The sequence below is a fragment of the Carya illinoinensis genome, chromosome 6, assembly GCF_018687715.1.
Source record: "Carya illinoinensis cultivar Pawnee chromosome 6, C.illinoinensisPawnee_v1, whole genome shotgun sequence".
Classification (NCBI taxonomy): Eukaryota; Viridiplantae; Streptophyta; class Magnoliopsida; order Fagales; family Juglandaceae; genus Carya; species Carya illinoinensis.
In genome coordinates, this window is record NC_056757.1 from 34,678,334 (window position 1) to 34,702,175 (window position 23,842).

The 23,842-nt window shown below is 35.7% G+C and overlaps 1 protein-coding gene and 1 pseudogene across 3 annotated transcripts; both read right to left on the reverse strand.

Moving 5' to 3' along the window:
- Window positions 1-917: 917 nt before the first annotated feature.
- Window positions 918-9,453, reverse strand: LOC122312803 (annotated as a pseudogene).
- A 2,902-nt stretch (window positions 9,454-12,355) lies between these two features.
- LOC122313203 (BRASSINOSTEROID INSENSITIVE 1-associated receptor kinase 1-like) lies at window positions 12,356-20,964 on the reverse strand. Of its 3 annotated transcripts, none has more exons than XM_043127985.1 (11): window positions 20,508-20,964; window positions 19,489-19,621; window positions 19,321-19,392; window positions 17,438-17,581; window positions 15,781-15,852; window positions 15,595-15,666; window positions 15,414-15,493; window positions 14,383-14,496; window positions 13,970-14,311; window positions 13,159-13,553; window positions 12,356-12,965 (listed from the first exon to the last, which is right to left on the reverse strand). In XM_043127985.1, the coding sequence occupies exons 1-11, from the start codon at window positions 20,602-20,604 to the stop codon at window positions 12,651-12,653; spliced, it is 1,836 nt and encodes a 611-aa protein (XP_042983919.1). In that variant the 5' UTR covers window positions 20,605-20,964; the 3' UTR covers window positions 12,356-12,650. The 3 variants fall into 3 exon arrangements, with proteins under 3 accessions (XP_042983919.1, XP_042983920.1, XP_042983921.1); XM_043127986.1 differs by having other exon boundaries at window positions 19,489-19,625; XM_043127987.1 differs by lacking the exon at window positions 17,438-17,581.
- Window positions 20,965-23,842: the final 2,878 nt, after the last annotated feature.

Here is a 23,842-nt window from a genome sequence, read left to right on the forward strand (position 1 = left end):
TCCAACATTTTTGAACTTGTATACGCTAGAGTTCATTGCCAGACACGATCAGTTACCATGAAAACAGAGTGTGTGTGTGTGTGTAAGAGAGAGAGAGAGAGAGAGAGCAACTATAGGAGGAGAAATAGAGAGCTTCAACTTGAGGAAAGAGAGCTTCACGACGGGCTTGAGGGGGGAGAGAAAGAGAGCTCCTAAGTGAAGAGGAACTCGTCGACAACTGCCCATTTCCCTTAAGAGACCCACCCAACAAGTCGAATTTGTAGAACATAGCATACTTGTAATTAGATCAAAGACAAAAATAATAGATTCAGAAAGGCATCCTAAAGATGCATGATCAGTAACCTTGTGCAATACAACATTAATGGAGATAGAATAGTAGTGCTCAGCAGTAAAACATGGAATATTCAATAGCCACCTCGAATTTTCTGATCGAGGAAGTTCATCTTTTTCTACCACTACACTCTCTTAAAGAAAGGGCAACAGGCGACTATATCCAGCATTTTTGAACTTGTATATGCTAGAGTTCATTGCCAGACACGATTAGTTACCATGAAAACAGAGAGAGAGAGAGAGAGAGAGAGAGAGCAATTATAGGAGGAGAAATAGAGAGCTTCAACTTGAGGAAAGAGAGCTTCGCGATGGGCTTGAGGGGAGAGAGAAAGAGAGCTCCTAAGTGAAGGGGAACTCGTCGGCAATTGCCCATTGCCCTTAAGAGACCCACTAAAAAAGTCGAATTTGTAGAACATAGCATACTTGTAATTAGATTAAAGACAAAAATAATAGATTTAGAAAGGCATCCTAAAGATGCATGATCAGTAACCTTGTGCAATACAACATTAATGGAGATAGAATAATAGTGGTCAGCAGTAAAACATGGAATATTTGACAACCACCTCGAATTTTCTGGTCGAGGAAGTTCATCTTTTTCTACCACCACACTCTCTTAAAGAAAGGGCTGGTGTTTTTCCTACTCCAACGTTGTAATATGCCAGTGATATATTGTCCTTGAGAAAGCCAGGTTTTCCACTCAATTTTTGCTTATTGGCAGGAAGTTGGATATCTCCTGCAATTTTCGCCTTCAGACTGCCAACAGTTTCAAATAAGGACTGCAATGTTATCTCTAGAAGCTGCCCTTTGAGATTTCCTTCCTCAACATTGGGAACTGACAAAACTGGAGTTCTGCCATGGATTGATGATCAAGTTGATGAACAAGCAGAAAACAGAGAGAAAGATTTGGGCAAAAATTCACTCTTGTTGTATTATTTTCGGTAAATCATATACAATCAAAAGGAAGTATTTATATGTACTAAAATACAAGGGCAGAAATGTAATTGTACATATAAAGAAAAACTAATGTATTTCTAATAGTCCCCCTCAAGATGGAGTGTATATATCTAGGACACCCATCTTGCTAAGCAATGAATGGAATTGTTGAGACCCAAGTGCCTTTGTGAAAATGTCACTAAGCTGAGAATGGGAAGCAACATGAAGAGTTTTGATCATCTTTGCTTGCAGCTTTTCTCTCACAACATGGCAATCAATTTCGATGTGCTTTGTCCTTTCATGAAAAACCGGGTTAGCAGCAATGTGAAGAGCTGCTTTGCTGTCACAAAACAATAGAGCTGGTTTGGCATGAGTAATCTGAAAATCTGCCAACAATGTAATTAACCAAGAAATCTCACAAGTAGTAGAGACCATAGCCCTATATTCAGCTTCGGCTGAGGACTTTGAGACAATTTGTTGCTTCTTAGACTTCCAGGAAATTAAAGAATTTCCAAGGAACACACAAAAACCGGTAATTGATCTTCTAGTATCCACACAACCAGCCCAATCCGAGTCACAAAATGCTTTAAGATGGAAATCAGAACTGGCTGAAAAGAAAAGGCCTTGACCAGGTGCTCCCTTCAAGTATCTAAGCACTCGGTGTAGAGCATTTAAATGTGTTTACCTTGGTTTATCCATATACTGACTTAGAACTTGCACAGAATAGGAGATGTCTGGCCTAGATATAGTGAGGTAAATAAGCCTCCCAATTAACCTCCTATATAGAGAAGGATCCTCTAAAAGTTCACCATCGAAACTTGAGAACTTTGCATTTTGTTCCATGGGAAAAGCAGCTGATTTGGCAGCTAGAAAACCTGAATCTTGCAAAATATCTAACACATATTTTCTTTGACACAATGTTATGCCTTTGGAAGACCTAGCAACTTCCATCCCAAGAAAATATTTCAAGATGCCCAAATCCTTGATTCTGAATTTATTGTCCAGAAATGTCTTTAAATCAAAGATTAAGTTCAAATCATTGCTAGCTAGAATAATATCATCAACATAGACTAACAAAGCAATGAAGGAACTGTTTTCTGACTTAATAAAGAGAGAATGATCAAATTTAGCTTGCTGAAAACCATACTCAATAATGGCTTTGGATAACTTGGAGAACCATTGTCTAGAGGCTTGCCTTAACCCATAAAGGGACTTTTGTAACTTACAAATTCTAGAGTCCCCCTGTTTGGCATATCCGGGTGGAATGGACATATACACTTCTTCATTTAAATCTCCATGCAAAAATGAATTATTTACATCCAATTGATGTAAATGCCAATTTTTGGCAGCTGCTATGGCCAATAGACATCTGACTGTAGTCATTTCAGCAACTGGAGAAAAAGTCTCCTGAAAATCAAGACCCTCAATTTGGTTGTACCCATTTGCAACCAAACAAGCTTTGTACCTCTCAATGGTACCATCAGCTTTATATTTAACCCGATAAACCCACTTACAACCTATCGGCTTCTTTCCCATAGGTAAAGTAGTGAGAGTCCAAGTTTTATTTGCCTCAAGGGCTTTGATTTCAGCATTCATAGCTTCTTGCCACTGAGGGATTTGGTTTGCTTGTGAGAAAGTTTGAGGTTCAGAAATAGAAGAAATGGTTAAAGCAAAATGTTTGTGAGAGATAGAGAGTTTGTCATAAGAAAGGACATTAGAAAGAGGAAATTTGATACCTGAAGACTTGTCCTGCAAAGAAACAGATTGTGATGAATGTTGAGAGGCCAGCTGACAATGATAGTCTTGCAAGTATCTTGGTGGTTTTCTAATTCTTGTAGAGTGCCGAATTGGAACATTGGAATTGTTTGAATTTGAAGAAGAGTTATCTATGGAAGGTGCTGAATCTGGAAATATAGAGATTGGAGATGATTCTGCTGAACTGGGAGAAGGGATTTGTGAAGAAGATAAAGGAGAAAATATGGAATCTGGAAAATCAGAAACTGGTTTGGGAAGAACAAAAGAGCTACAAGGTTTAATAGGAAAAAGAGAGGAAGAGAAAGGGAATATATGTTCATAAAACACAACATCACGAGATATGAAAGTTTTGTGTGTTTCAAGATCATATAATTTGTATCCTTTTATAGCAAAAGGATATCCAATGAAGATGCATTTTCTTGCTCTTTGATCAAATTTAGATCTATCACGATGCAAGGTGGAAGCAAAACAAAGACAACCCAAAACTTTGAGGTGATTATAAGAAGGAGGTTTAGAATACAAAACCTCATAAGGAGATTTATGTGAGAGTAATGGAGTTGGTGTTAAATTTATTAAATGGACAGCAGAAAGAATACAATCACCCCAAAAATTTAATGGCAAGGAAGCTTGGAATCTGAGGGAACGAGCAACATTTAGCAAATGTTGATGTTTCCTTTCGACGACCCCATTTTGTTGTGGTCTTTCAACACAACTTTTCTGGTGTATAACACCTTGGGAGGAAAGAAATTCTGGCATGTGAAATTCAGTCCCATTATCGGTTCTGATTTTCTTTATTTGAGAATTGAATTGAGTTTGAACTAATTGGAAGAAAGATTGCAAGTAAGGTTTGGTTTGGGATTTATGTTGTAGAAGATATACCCAAGTAGTTTTAGAGTAATCATCTACAATTGTAAGAAAATATTTTGAACCATCTAAAGCAGAAACAGAAAATGGTCCCCACAAATCACAGTGAATCAATTCAAATGGATAAACTGAATTTGATTCACTAGAAGGAAAAGGTAAACCTTTTTGTTTAGCTAAAGGACAGATTGTACAAGTACAAGAATTATTGGATTTTGATATGTGTAAATTTGAAACACTACTGCTAAGCAATTTCAATTTGAAAAAAGAAATATGGCCTAACCTATAATGCCATAGACTAACATTCTGATTTATTGAAGGGCAAGAAATAGAACAACCAACCAAAGAACTTTGCTTTAAGTAAAAGAGGCCAGCCTTCTCCTCAGCCATCCCAATCGTTTTCCATATAGGCAAGTCCTGAATGAAACAAAGATTGGAAATAAAAATAAGGCAGCATGAATGGTCACGGGTTAATTTACTGGCAGAAATTAAATTGAAGGAAAAATCAGGAACACAAAGGACATTGTGCAAAGTCAAGTTGTCTAATAGTTGGATAGTACCAATATGTGTAACGGGAACTAAATGGCCATTTGGTAATTTGACAACAGAAGAAAGATTAGAAGTTATGGAAGAAAATTGATCAATGGAGCTAACCATATGGTCTGTTGCTCCAATGTCAATTATCCAAGGCACGAGATTACCTGCAAAATTATCAGTGGAAAGTGGCTGTGGAGTTGGTAAAATGCCAGAGCTGGCTTGATTCACTGATGATGAAGTAGATTGTGGTTTGAGCATGGCAAGTAGTTGCTGATATTGATCTTGAGACAAAGAGAACTTCGGAGCATCATCATTTGATTTACCCATGGATGAATAAGATTGATAGGCTGAAGCATTATTTCCTCTTTTGGATTTAAAACCAGGAGGAAAACCATGAATCTTATAACACTTTTCAGAAGTGTGACCTGTGTATCCACAATGACTGCACACAGGTTTATCCTTTCGAAAATTGGTTTGCTTAGAAGCATTAGTACCAATTTTCATAGGCTTTGTTGTCAAAGCAGCAACCGATTCAAGATTAGGGACAGAAGTCTCCAAAGTAATCTCTCTCTGCTTCTCTTCTTGTAATACCAAGGATATGACTTTGTTCATAGAAGGAAAAGGATCAATTAATAGTATCTGACTTCGAATACTATTAAAAGAGTCACTTAGTCCCATCAAAAACTGCATTACATACTCCTCTTGTTGAATTTCTTCAAAAAACCTTAGGGTTTCAACAGAACATTGTGGCAATCGCCTATAATTTGCTAGCTCATCCCAAAAAGATTTCAATTCAGTGTAATAATCACTCACAGACTTCTAATCTTGCTTTAATGAACTAATCGCCTTACGTAATTGAAAAATTCATGGACGATTACCTTGTGAGAAGCGGTCTTGCAAGTCTTTCCACATATCGGAGGCATTATCAATGTAGAGAATGTTGGATCCAATGTTCTTTGCCACAGAATTGAGGATCCATGAAACTACCATATCATTATACCGAATCCATGGCAAATAGAGTGGATCTGCTTCAGACTTCGGCTTTTTGTGAATTCCAGTGATAAATCCAGTCTTGTTCTTCGCACTGATGGCTTTGGACATCGACTGTGACCAAGAATGGTAATTATCACTATTTAAATGATCGGTAACAAGTATAACACTAGGATTTTCTCCATGGTGTAAGAAATAAGGGTTTGAGGGATTATCGAGAGAAGCAGGAAGAATAGAAGATGGAGAATTAGAATCAGATGAATCAGAATCCATGACAAATCTCGTAGAGTAGCGGTTTATGCTCTGATACCATGACAAAACTGGAGTTCTGCCATGGATTGATGATCAAGTTGATGAACAAGCAGAAAACAGAGAGAAAGATTTGGGCAAAAATTCACTCTTGTTGTATTATTTTCGGTAAATTATATACAATCAAAAGGAAGTATTTATATGTACTAAAATACAAGGGCATAAATGTAATTGTACATATAAAGAAAAACTAATGTATTTCTAATAGGAACAAACACGAAGATACAAACAGGCCCCTGCAAAAATAAAATCAATCTCAATCCCGGAAACAATTGAAAGAAAAAGATATTTGTAGGTTTTTAATAGGGAAAAGGGCAAGGACAAAGACTTCACGTACCAGCTGTTGAGCAAGAAACTGGTCTTCCGAAATAAGAAAAGAATCATCAAGCTTATGCCTCTTTGGCTCTAGTTCATCTAGAAGCGGTGGAGGAGTTTCCTCAAGGGGTGGTGGTGGTGGAGGAGGCATTCCTTGAGGCAAAGACGGTGGATGCATCATAGGCATGGTATAAGGTGGGTGTACATGAAGAGGAACATAAGTTAGGGGAACTAGCATAGGAGCAAAATTTGAACCAGGTGGACATGGTATATGCATACTAGGGGAATTCATAGAAGTCATTAGCATTGCAGGCAGAGGTGGCCAAACCCAATGCCGGTTCTCCCATAAGGTGAGTTAGGCAGTTGCCAGACTCCCACAATAGAAGAAAGCCCAAAAAATACTATAAAAATAATTTACTAAACAAAACTTCTAAAAAAATTTAAATTATCTAGACTAAACAAAGAGACGTTAACATTGGAAATTAAAAAAAAAAATCAATTATCAATTCCATGGTTAAAAAAAAAAGTCGTTAACAATTGAAAAAAATATATAAATTTTTATTTAATTATAGAGACTCTGCAATTTTCTTTAGGAAAGCCAAAAGTCACAATAATAACTGTAAACTCAATGGTTTCAATCTATCTCTATATTCCATGGTTCCAATCGATCTCTACAAAATCTAAAAACATTTCAATAGAACATCTCAAAAACTCTCCTTTTATACATGAAATCAACAATTTTTATTTCATTTCTCTTATACTCTAATCTCTCTGGCATCCATCTTGCTCATATTTTGCATTGGCAGCCTCTTTATTGTCTCTAGCTAATCGCACTGGCAGACATTGAGCAGCTCTAATATGTTGTGGCGAAGAAGGTAAAATAACTAAAATATCCAATCTGCAATTTGTATATACAATTAAGTTTTTGTTTTATATATACATTGAAGTTTTTTGGCAATAAAATAGCCACAAGATAGCCACGGGAATGACTCGTTTTTTAGAACATCCTTGGTTGTTTTTTGTCTTCTTCTTCAAGAATTCAACAGACCATATACAACTTTTACAATTCACATAGCCCATACCTATTCCAGAACTTCTTTTCAAACTTTGGTTCTTCCCATTTCAATTCCTTTAATGTATAATTTATTTTGTCATTTTGGATATTGACATTAAGATATTTTATTTTATTACGCAGATTAATAATTTTATATAAAAGTAAAGCTCATTCGCTAAATCAAGTTCTATTATTTTATGTTAATATTTATTTTATTCTAGAATATTCATAATCATGGTAAGATTTTATATAGTAGATAATGTTCTTTTGTTCTACTAGAAAGCATGTCTAATAGAAAATATGCATCTAAATATGAAAAACTTAGAAAAAAGAGAAGAATAGAAAATTGATTGAATCCCAAAAATGATTTTTAAATAAATTTGTTACTAACAATAAACAAAATATAGCAGAAAATTTGGGTGAAACGTTTGTTGATGATCAAGACATATACCAAATCAGACCAAAAGATAACAAAATAAATCAAGAAATGCAACAAAAGGGATCTGGAGATAATGAAACAAAACAACAAACCCAACAAAAGGGATATGAGGATAGTGCTCAAGCATGTATAATTACTGTTATAGTTATTACTAAAGAATTTGGAAAAAGTATAGAAGAAAATAAAAATACCAAGGACATATATGATTCTATTCCTTCAAATATATATGAACTTGCTCAGTGGAAATATGTTGATACAAACTTAAGAAATTTATTAGTACAAAAAGGTCTAATTAGATATAGCGATATAAATTTTCCTAAGGATATGAACTCTAAACATTTTTCCACTATATGTTATATACGAAACTTATCAAATGGGGAGAAATCTGATAGAAAATGGTTACTATATTCAAACGATTTGAATAGATTAACTGGACTAGCCATATTATCAATTGAGAATGAGATATTAAAAAAACTTGAATATAAAAATTTAATTAACAATTTTGCATCTCAAAAAGCAAGAAGAATAATTTTTAAGTAAAAATATATTTAGATATAACCTGGTTAATTTGACACAAGAAAAGATCTCATTTTAACTCATCGCCTTAGGCCCGAACCAAATGAGCCATGGACATGACTGGCGGCCTAGGTGGTACAGAAGCCCAACACTACTTGGAGTAGCATATTGCACCGTCTTTGGAGGCATGCAAGGAAGATTCAAGGCTAGTCCCAGAGGTGGAGGAAGTGGATGAATTGAGGGCACACCAAATCTTGGAGGAGGAGCTGCAGGACTAGGAAGGTTTCTTGTGTTGTTATTGGCAGGGCCATTTTGATCCTCTCCACTGGTATTATGTGAAATGGCTTGATTTGCAGTGCATCCAATGCTTCCAGTGTGACAATCGTTCAAGCATGGTTGACATGTCAGCAACACTCTTCTGTAGCTTCTGTGTTAAATCCTTGGGAGGTATCAAGACTTTGGAGTATGCATCAGCAAGCGAAGTGAAAAACCATGAACATGCTATGTGTTGGCTTCAAAAAATGGAATTGCGGGTTATTGATCTCCCTGCTTGTCAATCCTGTCAAGATTGACTTCCCATTTCAAGCCACAAACTGTGCTGTAAGTTTAATTATATCCAGTTCTTCTCCAATAATTCCTTTGGGGAGATAGACTGTATATTGCTCAGCTTCTTGGGGCTCAATAACTTTGCAGACATGTTTAAACTGGGTAGACAAATCTACCTTAGCTGATGCTGCTTCGTTACCATCAGTCGCTAGAGCAGATGGGGCTGGCTCGAGCACAGCAGAATCAGCAGGCTGTGAAGAAGGCTGTTGCACAAAAGACTGATTCTGAGAATGAAATTCAGACAACCGATGTTAATAATATGCATGGTAAGGATCCGACACATTCAAGAAATTGAACTTCACATTGCCAACATTATTTGCAATAATCCTCTTTTCAAACTCTGGTCCATTCTTTGCAACAAACTGGGAAGTTTTGTCAACAATAATTCTGATGGCTTTTCATCATTTTGCTCGTAGGGCACTTGAAATGGGAAGAGGGCCAAGATTCCCATCAGAATGAGGAGTAAGGAGGGACAAGATTGGCAAATAACCTAGCATTTTTCAAAAGAAACAAAAACTTAAATATGTACTGTCAAAGTGATGGCTTTGACACAAATTGATGCTAGAGAAAACTGCCTGCAAGTTATCTCTAGCTGTGATAAGAAATCAAAGCAAAACCAAGTTAGTTCCCATATCCATGCGAACTTTAAAGTCGAAAAGCAATATATTAATATTTTAAAAAGTCAAGAGATAAAGTATCAACTACAAGTCATAAAAATTGGCAAAAAGGAAAAAAGAACAATAAACGTCATCAATGAGCCCTAGCTCGTAGAGATAAGCTCACTTTTCCTTTCCACTCTTAGAACCATTGAGTCTAGGATTTTTTCAGGAGCAACAAGCATAAGAACATGTTGACAATTGTGCTCCTTCTTAGTCCCACACCTGTGGGTAAGTAAATGAGGGGCAAATCTTAAGGCTATAAATAAGAGGCTTAGCCTCTTAGTTTAAATGCAGCAGTTGAAAGCTTATCTAGTAACTTTTGATTTTAGTTAAATTCCTCTATTAACTTTTTGTAAAAAGGGTAGAAGTGTAAAGTTAAAGTTTTACTAGTGGGGTAGTTTTGTGGGTGTGTTTGGGGTGAGGAGAAAAATTGTGTAATTGTAACAATTTTTCGCATAACGAATTTTCTTCTCTGGGTCTGATGGTTTTTTCTTCTGTTTTAGAGTTTTCACGTAAATTTCTTGTGTTGTTATTATTTCTCTATTTTTCTTGTTATTCCTGCAAAGAGTAGATCCTAGGAAGGTGAATTTGGAAAGTCCAAATTTCTAACAATTGATATCAGAGTCACTAGGTTCTTTTTGTGGGGTGGAGGTTTGGTGTGGTAGTGTGGATACGTATAATCTAAGAAGGTTCTGTCTAGGAGATTAGAAATTTTAAGTGTGTCCATTGTGACCCTCCAATCTTTCCTGGAAACTGACTTAGTGGGGTACTATTCATTTCTACAGTAAAATTCATCAAAGCAATGTCAGGAAGTAGACCTTCAAATCTTGTCAAATTTGAGGTGGAGAAATTTGATGGGAGAATCAATTTTTGCTTGTGGCAAGTACAAGTTAAGGATGTCTTGATTCAATCAGAATTACACAAGGCATTGAAGGGTAGACCAACACCTGAAATCAACACTGGTACTAGTGTAACTGGTGAAATGAGCAGATCTAAAATGAGCGATGAAGATTGGGAGGATCTGGATTTGAGAACAGCAAGTGCGATACGTCTGTGCCTGGCCAAAAATATTCTTGCAAATGTGCATGAAATCTCTACGGCAAAAGAACTCTGGAAAAAACTTGAAGAGTTGTATCAGACGAAGGGCGTCTCAAATCGTATGTACGTGAAGGAGCAGTTTCATACACTGCAGATAAGTGAATGTACAACTATTTCAGATCATTTAAGCGTTCTTAATGGTATTCTCGCTGAGCTAAAAGCTATTGGAGTTAACATTGATGATGAGGATCAAGCCTTGAGACTCATCTAGTCTCTTCCACCTTCCTATGAGCACATAAAACCTATTTTGATACATGAGAAGGAGAAAATAATTTTTTCAGAAGTTACCAGTAAAATCTTTTCTGAAGAGAGAAGACTAAGTAGTGAAAGTAATGTTCTACTTGAAAACTTAGTAATGGTAGCAGCTGGAAATGGGAAGATGAAGAACTCCATGAAGAAGAAAGTAGTCTGTTGGGAGTGTGGACAATCTAGGTACGTCAAGAAAAATTGTCTAAGAGCTGGAGCAGGTTCGGCAAGTGGCTTTAAGTCAGTAAATGGAGATACGGGAAATGATGCTAATGTTGTGCCTCTCTCCATGGAAGATTTTGATCTTTAAAAAGAGACATGTACGTTCTCATGACATGTCACTAATTTCCAAAGTTGCCATAATAGAGGATGTGTTAATGTTAGCGGGTTCACAAGTTTGCACACAGGCATTGATGCAGGGTGTATGGTGGAAATTCATGTCGATAGTTGATGAACTTTTAGGAAAATCAAACGTGGAAGTTACACCATAATTTTTAGTAAGATTGTTTTTCGACATGGGCCAAAGTGAAATGCTTGGAATTGGTTTATTCTGAGTAGGTATGCTTTTATGGTGAAGCATAATAGCAGAGGCTATGAAGATCTTCATTGAGGTGAAGCTTGGCTGTGGGACCAGTCAAAGTCGCAAGGTGGAGATTGTTGACAATTGTGCTCCTTTTTAATCCCACACCGGTGGGTAAGTAAAGGAGGGGCAAATCTTAAGATTATAAATAAGAGGCTTAGCCTCTTAGTTTAAGTGCACCAGTTGAAAGCTTATCTAGTAACTTTTAACTTTAGTTAAATTCCTCTATTAGCCTTTTGTAAAAAGGGAAGATGTGTAAAATTAAAGTTTTACTAGTGGGGTAGCTTTGTGGGTGTGTTTGGGGTGAGGAGAAAAATTGTGTGATTGTAACAATTTTTCACATAGTGAATTTTCTTCTCTGGATCTGGTGGTTTTTTCTCCTATTTTGGAGTTTTCACGTAAATTTCTGGTGTTGTTATTATTTTTCTATTTTTCTTGTTATTCCTGCAAATGATAGATCCTAGGGAGGTGAATTTGGGAGGTCTAAATTCTCAACAGAACATTCATTCTCTTGGTAAAAATAGAGAGACTTTAATTCAAATAAAGGGGTAAAAATACGAAATGGAGACTATCGAAACAAGGAGAAGAATCAAATCGATGTGTCCATAAAAGAAATATGAATTTCAACACATAATAAATCACAAAATCAGAGGGTGTGCAAAACCGACCTAAGAACCCCACCCACAAATCCGTCATTAAATAAGACTAATAAGAAACTGTCGTTTTTTCACGATTCTTTTTTTTTTCTTGGCAAACTCCAGAGGAAGCGAATATCATCTACGACCAAAAAAGAAGAAGGAATAGAATATATTCACCAACCGATTGAGGTTCTTAAGGTGCAAAGAAAATGAGAGGCGATGGAGGGGTTATGTTGGGTTAGGGTTCGAAGATGGAAGGGAGATCGAAGAATGTTGCAGGTAGATATTAGGTTGTGCAACTCTATTCTTCATACTACTAGCTCTGTAGTTTTGGACTAAAAAAGGACACCATAATACGATGCCGTATATATGGCATTTCACGAGACGATAAGTCGTTTAAAAAAGTCTGTGGAGGATGAAAGCAAATTGTAGGAAGATTTAGTAATGCTCTATCAAAATCACCCCTAGCAAAGAAAGCAAGGTTCAGAATAAGAAAATAGAACTGTAATTATTCATTTAAAAACTTCATTAGTACATCATATAACAAATGGTGGTAATTCCATGGCACTTTCCTACCTGTTTACTAGGTGAGGTAAGCATCTAGACACCACAACAATCCTAAACTGCGACATTTAAGGTTCACTGGCACTAGAAATACACAAAGAGAGAGTGGGAGAGAAAAGAAATGAATAGAAGAAAAATGATATGCACATATATGATAAATATCAATCCCAAACAGAAAATGGGCCTTCAGGGTAAAATGTATACGTATGCCAAGAATGGGTCATCTAGGACCCGATAATTCATCTGGAGGGATGTGGGAAGCGGAATCTATGATCCCACTAGCATTTGGGAGGGCCATATTATTGAAGTCTTGATGGAACATATCCTCCTTCTGCCACTCCTCCCATCTTTCTACCAATCCATCACCTTCAAGCATTCTAATGACATCTGACATCTTGGGCCGTTGCATCGGGGCGTCTTGTGTGCAAAGTAAGGCCACTTGGATCAACTGCTCCACCTCATCCTCGATATAGTTACCCTGCAGATTTGGATCAACCAATGTTTCCAACCTCTTATCTTTCAAAAGTCCTTTCACCTGAATGGTCAAAACTAATGTCAGGAAGTTCAAATAACCTTAGAAATTAATACGAAAAAGAGATTTTTCATTTAAGATTGAGCTACCCATGAAAAGATTCTAATACCATGTAAAGTCAATAAAACATAGCTAATATGTCATCAAATGATATAGTAACAAGTAAATCTGTGATGTGAAGATTCTATTTACGTACCCAATCAAGTAACATAACATCATCATCGTTTGCAAGCCGAGTGAGATCAAAAGCCCTTTGGCCAGTTATCAATTCAAGAAGCATGACCCCATACCCAAAAACATCAGTTTTCTCAGAAGACTTTCCACTTGAAAGGTACTCCGGTGCTATATGCCCAATTGTGCCATGTATAGCAGTAGTGACATGAGTATCTTTGTAATCCATCAGTTTAGCCAACCCAAATTCTCCAACAACTGCTTCAAACTCTCCATCCAAAAATATGTTTGCAGCTTTTACATTACGGTGAATGATTTTAGGATCACAATGATCATGCAAATAAGCAAGCCCCCTTGCAGATCCTAATGCAATGCGTTTTCGTTTGGGCCAATCAAGGGGGGGTTGCGTTTCCGGACGTTCTAAAATATGCATAGATAAAATCATGAGAGGACAATTGAAAATTAAAAGAACAATAGGCCAAGTAACATTTGAAATTTATTTTGGTGCGTGCATGGTTGTCTAAGATATAATTATTGTCATTCTTAAGCATGAACAATTTGTTTGGATGTACAAATATAAGAAGTACAAACTTTTTACCCTTACAATAAATCATTGATTATTTCAACTTTTTTTTTCTCTAATTAGCTCAGACTGAAACATATGTAGGATTTTAGACTTAAAATCTAACCAAGATGGCAAGTTAATATCACGTGAGATATTGGTAAAGTGGGAATATATAAAAGTAAAATATGTTGCATGAAATCAAATAAAACATTCGCTAATACAAAAAAAAAAAAAAAAGAGTATGATACAGAAAAGCAGCTAGCAGGGGTACCTCTTAAACATGATGCTAAACTTCCCTGGGCCATAAAGGGGTAAACAAGCAATTGTTCTGTTGGTGTCATGCAAAAACCACGTAGACGAAGCAGATTACGATGCACAGCCATGCTAATCATTTCTACTTCTGTTTGGAACTGCAACCTCCCACCCTGGGTGCGCTCCTCTTTAAGTCTTTTTATAGCCACGAGAGAGCCATCAGCCAAGCGTCCTTTGTAAACCTTACCAAATCCACCACTTCCCAGAATGTTTTTGGTGCTAAAGTTATCTGAAGCAACTTGAAGCTCAAACAGAGAAAACCTTTTTAATTGGCTAAGATGAACTTCTGGATCTTCCTCAGCTACAAATACAAACAAGTCAGAAAGAGATCCATCTGCAACAACAAAAGAAAACAATTATTTACTCACGAACCAGGAATATCAATGAAATAATCCCGTGGCTTTCTTCGTCGCCACCAAGCAAGTGCAATTACAAAGGCAACAACAAGCAGAGCAGCCCCAGCAGCAACTGGTCCAATGGAACTACCTGAAACAATTCAGAATTTGATCAAACAACATAAAATGGTAACTCTCTCTCTCTCTCTCTCTCTCTCTCTCTCTCTCTCTCTCTCTTCGGCTCTTGGGAGACTTCGACGTAGCATGAGGTACACAATCTATAGGACTTTATCATTGATTTTTATTGTATCATCCTCCTTTTTTTTTCTCTCCAGGACAAATTACCAGTAGCAATGATGAAAAACCTGATATACAGCAGCACATGTAAGCGCTCTCTCTCCCTCCCTCCATCCTTCCCTCTCTCCTTACCTCATCATTGGTCTCATGATTTTTGGGAGACTTCAACCTAGGTGTGATGTACATTTTAGAGTACTTCAAAATTGACTTGGATAACATCATCCTACTTTCTCTCTCCCCCTTCTATGTTGGGTGCAACTGACTTATCAAATACAAATCCCCAAAAGTTCAGTCTGACTAGTGACTATCCAACCAATGTCAACTTTCTCCTTTTCGTCGCTGAAGAGAGAGCCAATGGGCCTAGGGGAAGGGGGGATGGATGGTATATGGCATGAAGATGTTTTTCAAGCTCCAGCAGACTTGAATCAGATCTAAGATAAAGCCACCATCAAAAGGTTTTGAAACGGAACAACCCACTTTGCTGAGGCATTAATTGCACATACAATCCATTTCTAAACAGTTGCTACCAAAGATATTGATTGCACATGAATCATTCAAACTTGTATTAAATCAAGATAAAACGGAGGAAAAATGGAAATGAATATATTGCAAAACTTGGCGAGTTATATGTGAGATCATTGTTAAGGGAACAAAGTCAAAATGCCATAAAATAGTTTCTTGAATATGTAAGAGAGAACCAAAGAGCTAAAAATGGCATCATCAATACAATTAGAGTTTATATTGATGATGGAAACATCATTAATAACGCACCTGAAGAAGAAACTGGTGGAGACGGAGGAGGAGAAGAAGTGGGAGGAACTGGATAATTATTAAGTTGATTATTTTTAAAACTGCAAAATTTGGATAAGCCATCAACAATTGAAGAACTCATAAGAATTTGGATCACCCATCAAGAATGCTACCAAGGAAAAAAAAAAAAAATTCACTCCACCTGATAGGAGTAAAGGATGAAAAGGAACCATTAATTGGAATATCTCCTGTTAGCTTGTTGTTTGATAGATCTCTGCATTTGATAGGAAAAGAAGATAATGTCACATTTTTGCATTGTGTTTCATGGTGAGAAAACAAAATAAAATTATTTAATCATGAAAAAATGAGACATCAAGATGATACTCACAGGACTTGCAGTGTTGCAACATTAGTTAAAGACATAGGAATTTGTCCTATCAAGCTGTTATTGTTGAGACGCCTATTTCACAAAATACATACTGTTATTTTACAGATAACCAAAATGTTATTGCATTGCCAAAACAACTATTTTATCCTTAAGTTATATGGCCAATAAGTACAAACAATCAACATGATACTGATTCAGAACAAGAATCACTGTAGAATGTCAATGTTTCTGTAATCACACTTGATCACATGCTACATCCAGCTATGATTAACAGGTGTAATCTTGCTTTACAAACACATTACTTGAATTCTAGTTTAGCATTAGTCTCTTTTCATTGATCATATGAGACTAACATAATGCATGTGTTGAGTGTGCAAGTGGGAGGTGACAACATTAAACGGTGTAGGCAAATAGAGTGTGAGCTAAACAACTCGGCCAAACAGTTCTGTTTAATTTATATGCATCATAGACGGGTCAAAACATGCTCCTAACATCCGCAACTTTCCACCCTAAAGCTGTTATACTTAATTAATGGCATGGATGAAGACCTTAAACAGAAACTGATACAGGATGATTAAGACATCCTAAGAGGGAGAAGAAGAAGCAGGGAAGCAACATGAAGAGAAAAGAAATCTCAAAGAGATAAGACGAGGAAAGGTGGCAAAGATGAGAAAGGAGAAAGAGAGAAGAAGAAGCTGCAGCTTGGGAGAGGGAAGAAAAAGAGGAAAGGTACCAGACAGTTCTGAATATGTCAACAAATAGGAACCATCGATAATGCAAAGTATTTTCCTGGGCTTTTTCAGAATTTTTTGACAGGATTTTTGCACAAATACCAAACTAGAACAACATAATAAGAAAAGAGAAAAGAAAGTAAGGAAGAGAAAATAAGAGAAAGATGACTTGTTCGAAAAGAGAACTCTAAAATTAGGTTTTTCAAAGTTGTACCATTTAACCTCACGTAGTGCAAGTACATAAATGCCCTATAATAGCATAATAAAAATGAAGCCATAAATTTATACATCAATGGGCATTACCACCTAAAATTAACGACCCAACTTCTTACACTTAATGTGCAGAATTTAGCATAGTGGGACTGCTTTCTATGCTTTACTATATCTAAAGCCTCCCAAATCTAAACAGCATCTTAAGCACCATTATATGACGAACATCATCAATGGCAATTATATGATACCAGAGCATTTTGCCTTTGGGGTTCCGACCACAGGTTCATCTTTTTTATTTAGTTTTTATCTGCCAGTGCAATGATATTCCATCTGAATCTATTATACAATATGGATATACAAATTTGGAGTTAGAACCAGCAATATTTGGCCCATGCAACTTTTTATTGTTCCAGTGAATGCTTTTCAATACCTTATCTCACTTCATACACATGCCTGCATGTGTGTGCGAATTTAAGTATTTACCACAATGCGGATAGTTTAGGTAGGAAAAAAAAAACTAGTAATAGTTAGAATAAAACTTCTATCCAAGTCCACTTAGCCATGTTTTAGCTCATCAGAATACATGTTCTCAAGCAGGTGAGCTAAGTAAATAGACAAAAGAAGGATCATCCAAGAAGAAAGAACAAGAAAAAATAAATGAATTTATTGACTTGGACCATTTGGACCATAAGATGAAGGATAAATGGTCATACAGAAATCGAAGTTGTGAAAGGTCGCCCAATTTGGTTGGAATGGGTCCACTTAAATTGTTCAAGTAAAGATCCAAGCTCACCAAGTTTGTCAAATTCCCAAGCTCATCAGGAATTGTTCCGCTTATAACATTACTAAAAAGTTCCCTGTCAGAACAAAATGATTTAAAGAGTTGTAGAAAAATAGAACAAATAAAATATATGTACAACTAAATATACAACCACGGGCACAACTAGACAGCCATTCCTGAGATAGATGGCAAAAAGTATTGACTACAACATATACAATGTTGAATATTGAAAGATGTAATCCACCAATGAAATTGAAAACATCCACTCTCAATATGCATTTTTAGCTATAACTCTTGAACAACAAAACGGGTAGTCTGCAGGTGAACATGTGCAAAGAGCTGCATTATTGCCACAAAAATGTACAAGTGGCTAGACCAATATCATATCAACCACTTGCATTCTAGATGAAAATCTATCTTCTATAAGTACTTCATTAACCAGAAAGACAAGTTAAGGGGGGCACCACTTAGTAGATGCGAAGCTTACAAGAGAATTACCAATAAAGAAAAACAAAATATAAAAGTTTAAGGATCCAAAATCTCACTTGACTCTAAGAAAGCAACTCAGAACCAGAATCCAATATCTGCTCAGAGGGAGTGTAAAAGCAGAAACTTCAATTCAAAACCCCCAAATTCCATGCACTCCCCACCAGGTATGATACATTATATACAAGGTAACTACCATCGAAATTTCACCACAATGAGTACTTCAAAATTACCCCTTCCAACATGCCAATAAATCATCTATTGGGCATAACTCGTGAAACCCAAAACAGGCCACAACAAGGATCCAATTTACCAGCTATTTCATAGTGATCTTCTATCTCTCTGTTTAGTTTAAACACACCACACCATCCATAACTATCGTTTGAGAGATTTTGCAAATTGCTACTTGTCAAAATATTTCCTAGAGCTACTGTCCAAGTGAAAAAATGCCACTGTTAGCAATTCTCTAATTTTCCAAATCTTCCTTCATGGAAAGAAATTACCTGCATCCAACTGACCATAACCTCAAAATAGAATTTTACTACAAAGGCATGACTTCTAGCAGGATTCCATATCATTTTTTTCTCACCCTCCCTACGAACCTCCACCATAAAGCATCCCCATATTTTAAAATGTTGTTTCTAGAAAATTATATAAAATGTAACCCATTATGATGTTCATATGCATTTGAGACCACTTGCAACATTAATGTCTCCACTGAGTGAAACTTATATCACATACTTGTATGTCACATTTCTTGGACGTGATGAGGGTAAATAGCCCTTTTAAATATTTGAGGATAGTCTCAACATGCAAAACAATAAGGGAAAATTAGGAAAGCAATAAATTACAAAAACAAATTGGCAATGATGTTCCATGAAAATTTGAAATCCCCAAAGAGGGCGAACAAAATGGACGAAGGGAGTAAAATGAATATCATACAATATGCAATGTAATAGAAAGTTAATATACTAAACAAAGACCAATGTAAAATAAGACAACAATAATAGGGAGGGTAGTCTATTAAGCATCTAGAGAAATGAAGAAACTTATGTACCGAATCATCATAATATCTGTGTACCTTAAAGCATGAATAACTCTTAAGCAACACACTAATGCAACCTGTGAACAATTAACCACGCCTTGGAAAAACAATATAATAAAGATTTCGTCTTTTAGCCATGAAGATGTACATCCTTTTAAGACGTGAATAAATTTGCATATTGACAAATCTTTGGGTATCCAAGCCATGCACTGCCTTTGAATTAATGAAAAAAATGCTAGAAGAAAATATTACACTTAAAGTGTGTAAACATGAAGATGACTTACAAGTACTGCAGATTTTGAAGCGAACCAAGTTGTGGAACTAGTTGACCAGACAGGTTTGCATTTCCAAGATCACTGGGTGGAACAGATACAGAAATGTATCATCATAATATTTTAATATTTAAACTTAAGAGTAACATCAAGTCCAAGTGGCAAGTCACATAAGCTTACACCCGTGTCACGCTAGTATTGTTATCACAGGTTACATGAAACCAAGAGCAGGGGTTCACAAGGGTAGCATCCCAACTTTGCAGAACGCCAATAGGATCGGCTAAACTGGTCTTCAATGCATTCAAGGCATCGCCTGTCTTACACGAGTAAGGTAATCATCACGTCAATTAGTAGATTCAAAATTGAAGGTAAAAAATTTATCATCCAAGCTTCCTTAACATGATGAAGGGAGCTCTCTCAACATTGCAAACAGCCAGCACTCAGTTTTCAAGTAATTAACATGCAATCCAGTTAAAACCATACTTTTTACCAGCATCCAGTAAAGGAAAAACTGTCCTTGCATTTGAAATTCTTATCCAACAATTAAATGGGGCTAGGCGGAACTGATATACTTGAAGCCTACACAAATATAGAACTAGACAGGCTGTCCATGCTTAGTATTTAAATTGCAATCTGGTAGATGCTATATTGGTTTAGCGGGAAACACATATAAGGGCTATAGAAAGATTTAATGAAAAGACCCAAACATCATGCAATTGTTATCAATTATACTCTCCTTGATAACAAACGAGCCCAAATTCCTGAAGTGTCCAGAAAGCCCAGTAAATTTTTAAGTCCAAAGCTTCCTAACCACCAATAATTACAAACAGCAAGATTTTTTTTTTTTTTGTCTAAAAAAATAAATTAGAATGATCCTTCAATTCCAAGATATAAATTCATCCAAAAAACAATTAAGAACCAGTGAGTTTTACCACAGCCAGTTAGCTACTGTACCTAGGAATCCATATAAGTTCCCAAGCTTTCTTTCTTTAAGGATTATTTGGCAACCGAGCAAATAGAACTACTAAACGAATAAAACTCAATTTCCTTTGAACTCGGAATTCAATTCACCACACAACAATAAGTGGAAATGACAATTCCAAAGACACTCATCGCATTTCAAGAATAGAGACTGTATCTAAAACTAGCAGAAAGCATCATAAAGGCATGATAAATAGTACAAGACCCATAGCACGCACCTTCCGCATTAGCAGAGACCTCTGATACGAAACCGATCACCAGAATTGACCATAGATGAAAGGCACAAACCGGAACCGAAAGATTCAGCCGCTCCATTATTTCTAATCCCGATTCATAACATCAACTGATCTTTGTTCCTCATCCCAAACCACTTCATGGATAGCTAAAACCACATCAATCGCCTCAGTTCCTCGATCGGACACGTTGACGGATTGACTCGCTTGGCCTCCAGGTTGACCGAATCAGTTCCTAGCAAACACCGAGTGAAACACTGCGAAATCCAAATTATGGGAATATTTGTTCGGCTGCGTTTGGATCACTGAGTTGGAGGTTTTTTTATGAATACTGCTTAATTGAGATGATTGAATGAATTTGGTGTAATCATCTGAGTTCAAATATATTTGAACGTTAAACGTTAAGATGAGTTATATTCACTCTCGTTGTAAAAGAAATGGATTCCAATATCATTTTATATTGTATAGTCTGACGGGGGCTGACCGATATATTGACCCACCTAATACGGCAAAAAAGTTGTGATTCACGTACTCTGCATCATCCAAAATAGCAAAGAGCCTTCTTTTCTTTTTTTCATGAATAAAGCAGCCACTTGGAATGCTACCAGACGGTCACACTTTATTTTTTACCATGTAAACATATTCACAATTCCCTTTCCTTTGGTGTTTTTTTTCATACTACTTTTTCTTTAATTTTTTTTTATCCATTTCATTTCATTTGTTTTTTCATATTACTATTTTATTATTTTCTACACTTTTACTTCATATAATAGATTATTTCTTATTTATTATTTGAGTTAAATTAGTAACACTATGTACCATTATCTTTTCTAATTTTTATTTGATTATATAAAATATAATTTTTTTAAAAAAATTATTTAAAATTAACAAAATTAATAAATAATATCATTTTATTATTTAAATGAGTCAATGTATGTAAAAACTGATTTTTCACTACATTTTATATGTAAAATTTTTCAACAGAAATTATAAAAAAAGATTACAACACCATGCTAGCAATTAGGTGTTTTATTGTTGTCTAGTAGTATGCACCCACATAGGTAGTGCAATAGCATCTCTGGTTGCAACCATCACCTGTGTCGATGCAGTCGACATTTCAGGAACATGAGATTGTTCATTGTTGTCCTAATTCATACTCATTTCTGGATAATCATCGGGATTGCTAAATGCTAGAAATGTTTGATCATTAGGCGTAACATTTCGGATGAAGTTACGTATCGCACAACATGCGATAATAATATAACGTTGCCAGGTTGGATGGTATTCAGGCATGTTTTTTAAAAGTCGGAAACGCATCTTCAACACACTGAAAGTTCATTCAATGACATTTTGAACGGATGAATACCGATAATTAAATAGATCTTTACATCCTTAGAAGGTATGATTTTCATGACGTTCAGATTTGTGGTACCTCATCCTTGGATATGGCGGCATATATCCCTCTGTGCAAGGGAATGCATAATCTAACAAATAATAATAACTTGAGAATTCAGTAGAATAGTAATCTTTTTATAAATATGGTAGATAAAATTACCACAAAATTTTTAGGTACAAATTAAATAATGTGTATAAATTATCGTCTTGAGGTTATGGAAAATTGTTCTTCAGACGTCTTAACGCATTGATTAAAATCCGAGCATCATGGGCTATACCCTCCCACGTGGCGTATACAAATATGAATTTCATATTGAAATTACAAACACACAAGACATTCTAGGCAAGTTTTTGATACCAATTTAAATATGTGTTAATTACAGAACTCAGCACAGATGAGTCGATCATGACCCCATCCATTCCACCATGACATTTATGTAGATTTTGTTTTAAATTTGCATAAATTCCAAAATCACGCTTGAATCCGTGTTTCACTTAACTTGCATAACATGGAGTGAAACACGCTTAGGTCCGTGTTCACTTAACTTGTGGTAATCACGCTTGAGTCCGTAGTACCGTCTTAGCATAACTTGTGGTAAACACGCTTGGGTCCATGTTACCTTAAAATGTTTATCTTTTTTAATGCATGATAACTTTCTTGGACTTCATAGACTTTTCTAACATGGCATATTCTTGTACATGGCATGGCATAACATGATATATTCTTGTACATAGTATAGCATAGCATAGCATGGCATGGCCTAAGATGATTTAATCATTTTATGACATTTCATGTTATGCATGATCTGAGAACTACATGAACATGGCATACATGATCTGGCTATTTATTACATGGCATGCTTGACTTAAGTTATTGCATGAACAATACATAGCATACATGGTCTAAGTACTGCATGTATGTAGCATGCATGATCTGGCTATTTTAATTCATAACATACTTATCTTAAATTATTATATGAACATATCATGGCTTCCATGTGATTTTAGTAACATTCAATCCATCAATCAACAATCCATAATAGCATAACATATATAAGCTTATTTTCATGTAAATCATCGTAATTCATAGAAGTTCGTGAAAGCGATCTAATCTTGACTTGGCTCTTAGCGCAATGTAGATAACCATCAAAACCATATCATCTTATCATACCCAATTATAATATTTATATGATCATATTATTTACCTCTTATATGATCATATTATTTACCTCTTATATGATCATATTATATGATCATATGCGCATACATTTATATGATCATATTATTTACCTCTTAGCGTTGTTTCCTGATTTTCAACTTGTAGCACGTTACCTATACAAGATGCTAATCGTCACTAATATTTCTTGAAAAATATATCATAGCATTCTAAGTGTAACAGCCCGCTAGAAATTCAATTGTGAAATTTCTATTAACTTTAAGAATCTCGTGAAAACCCCATAAGTTTTCACGAATCCATTAATCGTATAGGTTTTTGTCTAACTACATAGTTAGTGTTATTATTTACTATGGTATCAGAAGTGTGTTTTTAATTATTGGAGATAGTTAGAAGTGTCAAAATGTATTATGGTTTGTGCCATTAGATTCGGAGGGTTATTTAAAGTCTTATGGCGCAATAACATTTTTTCATACTTTCGGACAAAATGTCTGCTCAAAACTGTAGATATTATTGGATAAAAAGAAATATTTTGAGGTAATTTTCATGAATATTATTGGGTAAAAATATTTTGAGTTGATTTTTATAGATATTATTAGATAAAAATATCTTAAGTTGATTTTTTGTAGATACTATTTGATAGAATATTATGAGATAATCTTTTATAGATATTTTGGATAGGAGAAAACTACACTCAACTCTTAACTCCAGTCTCATCTTTTCCATATCTCATCCATAAGTATCTCCAGCC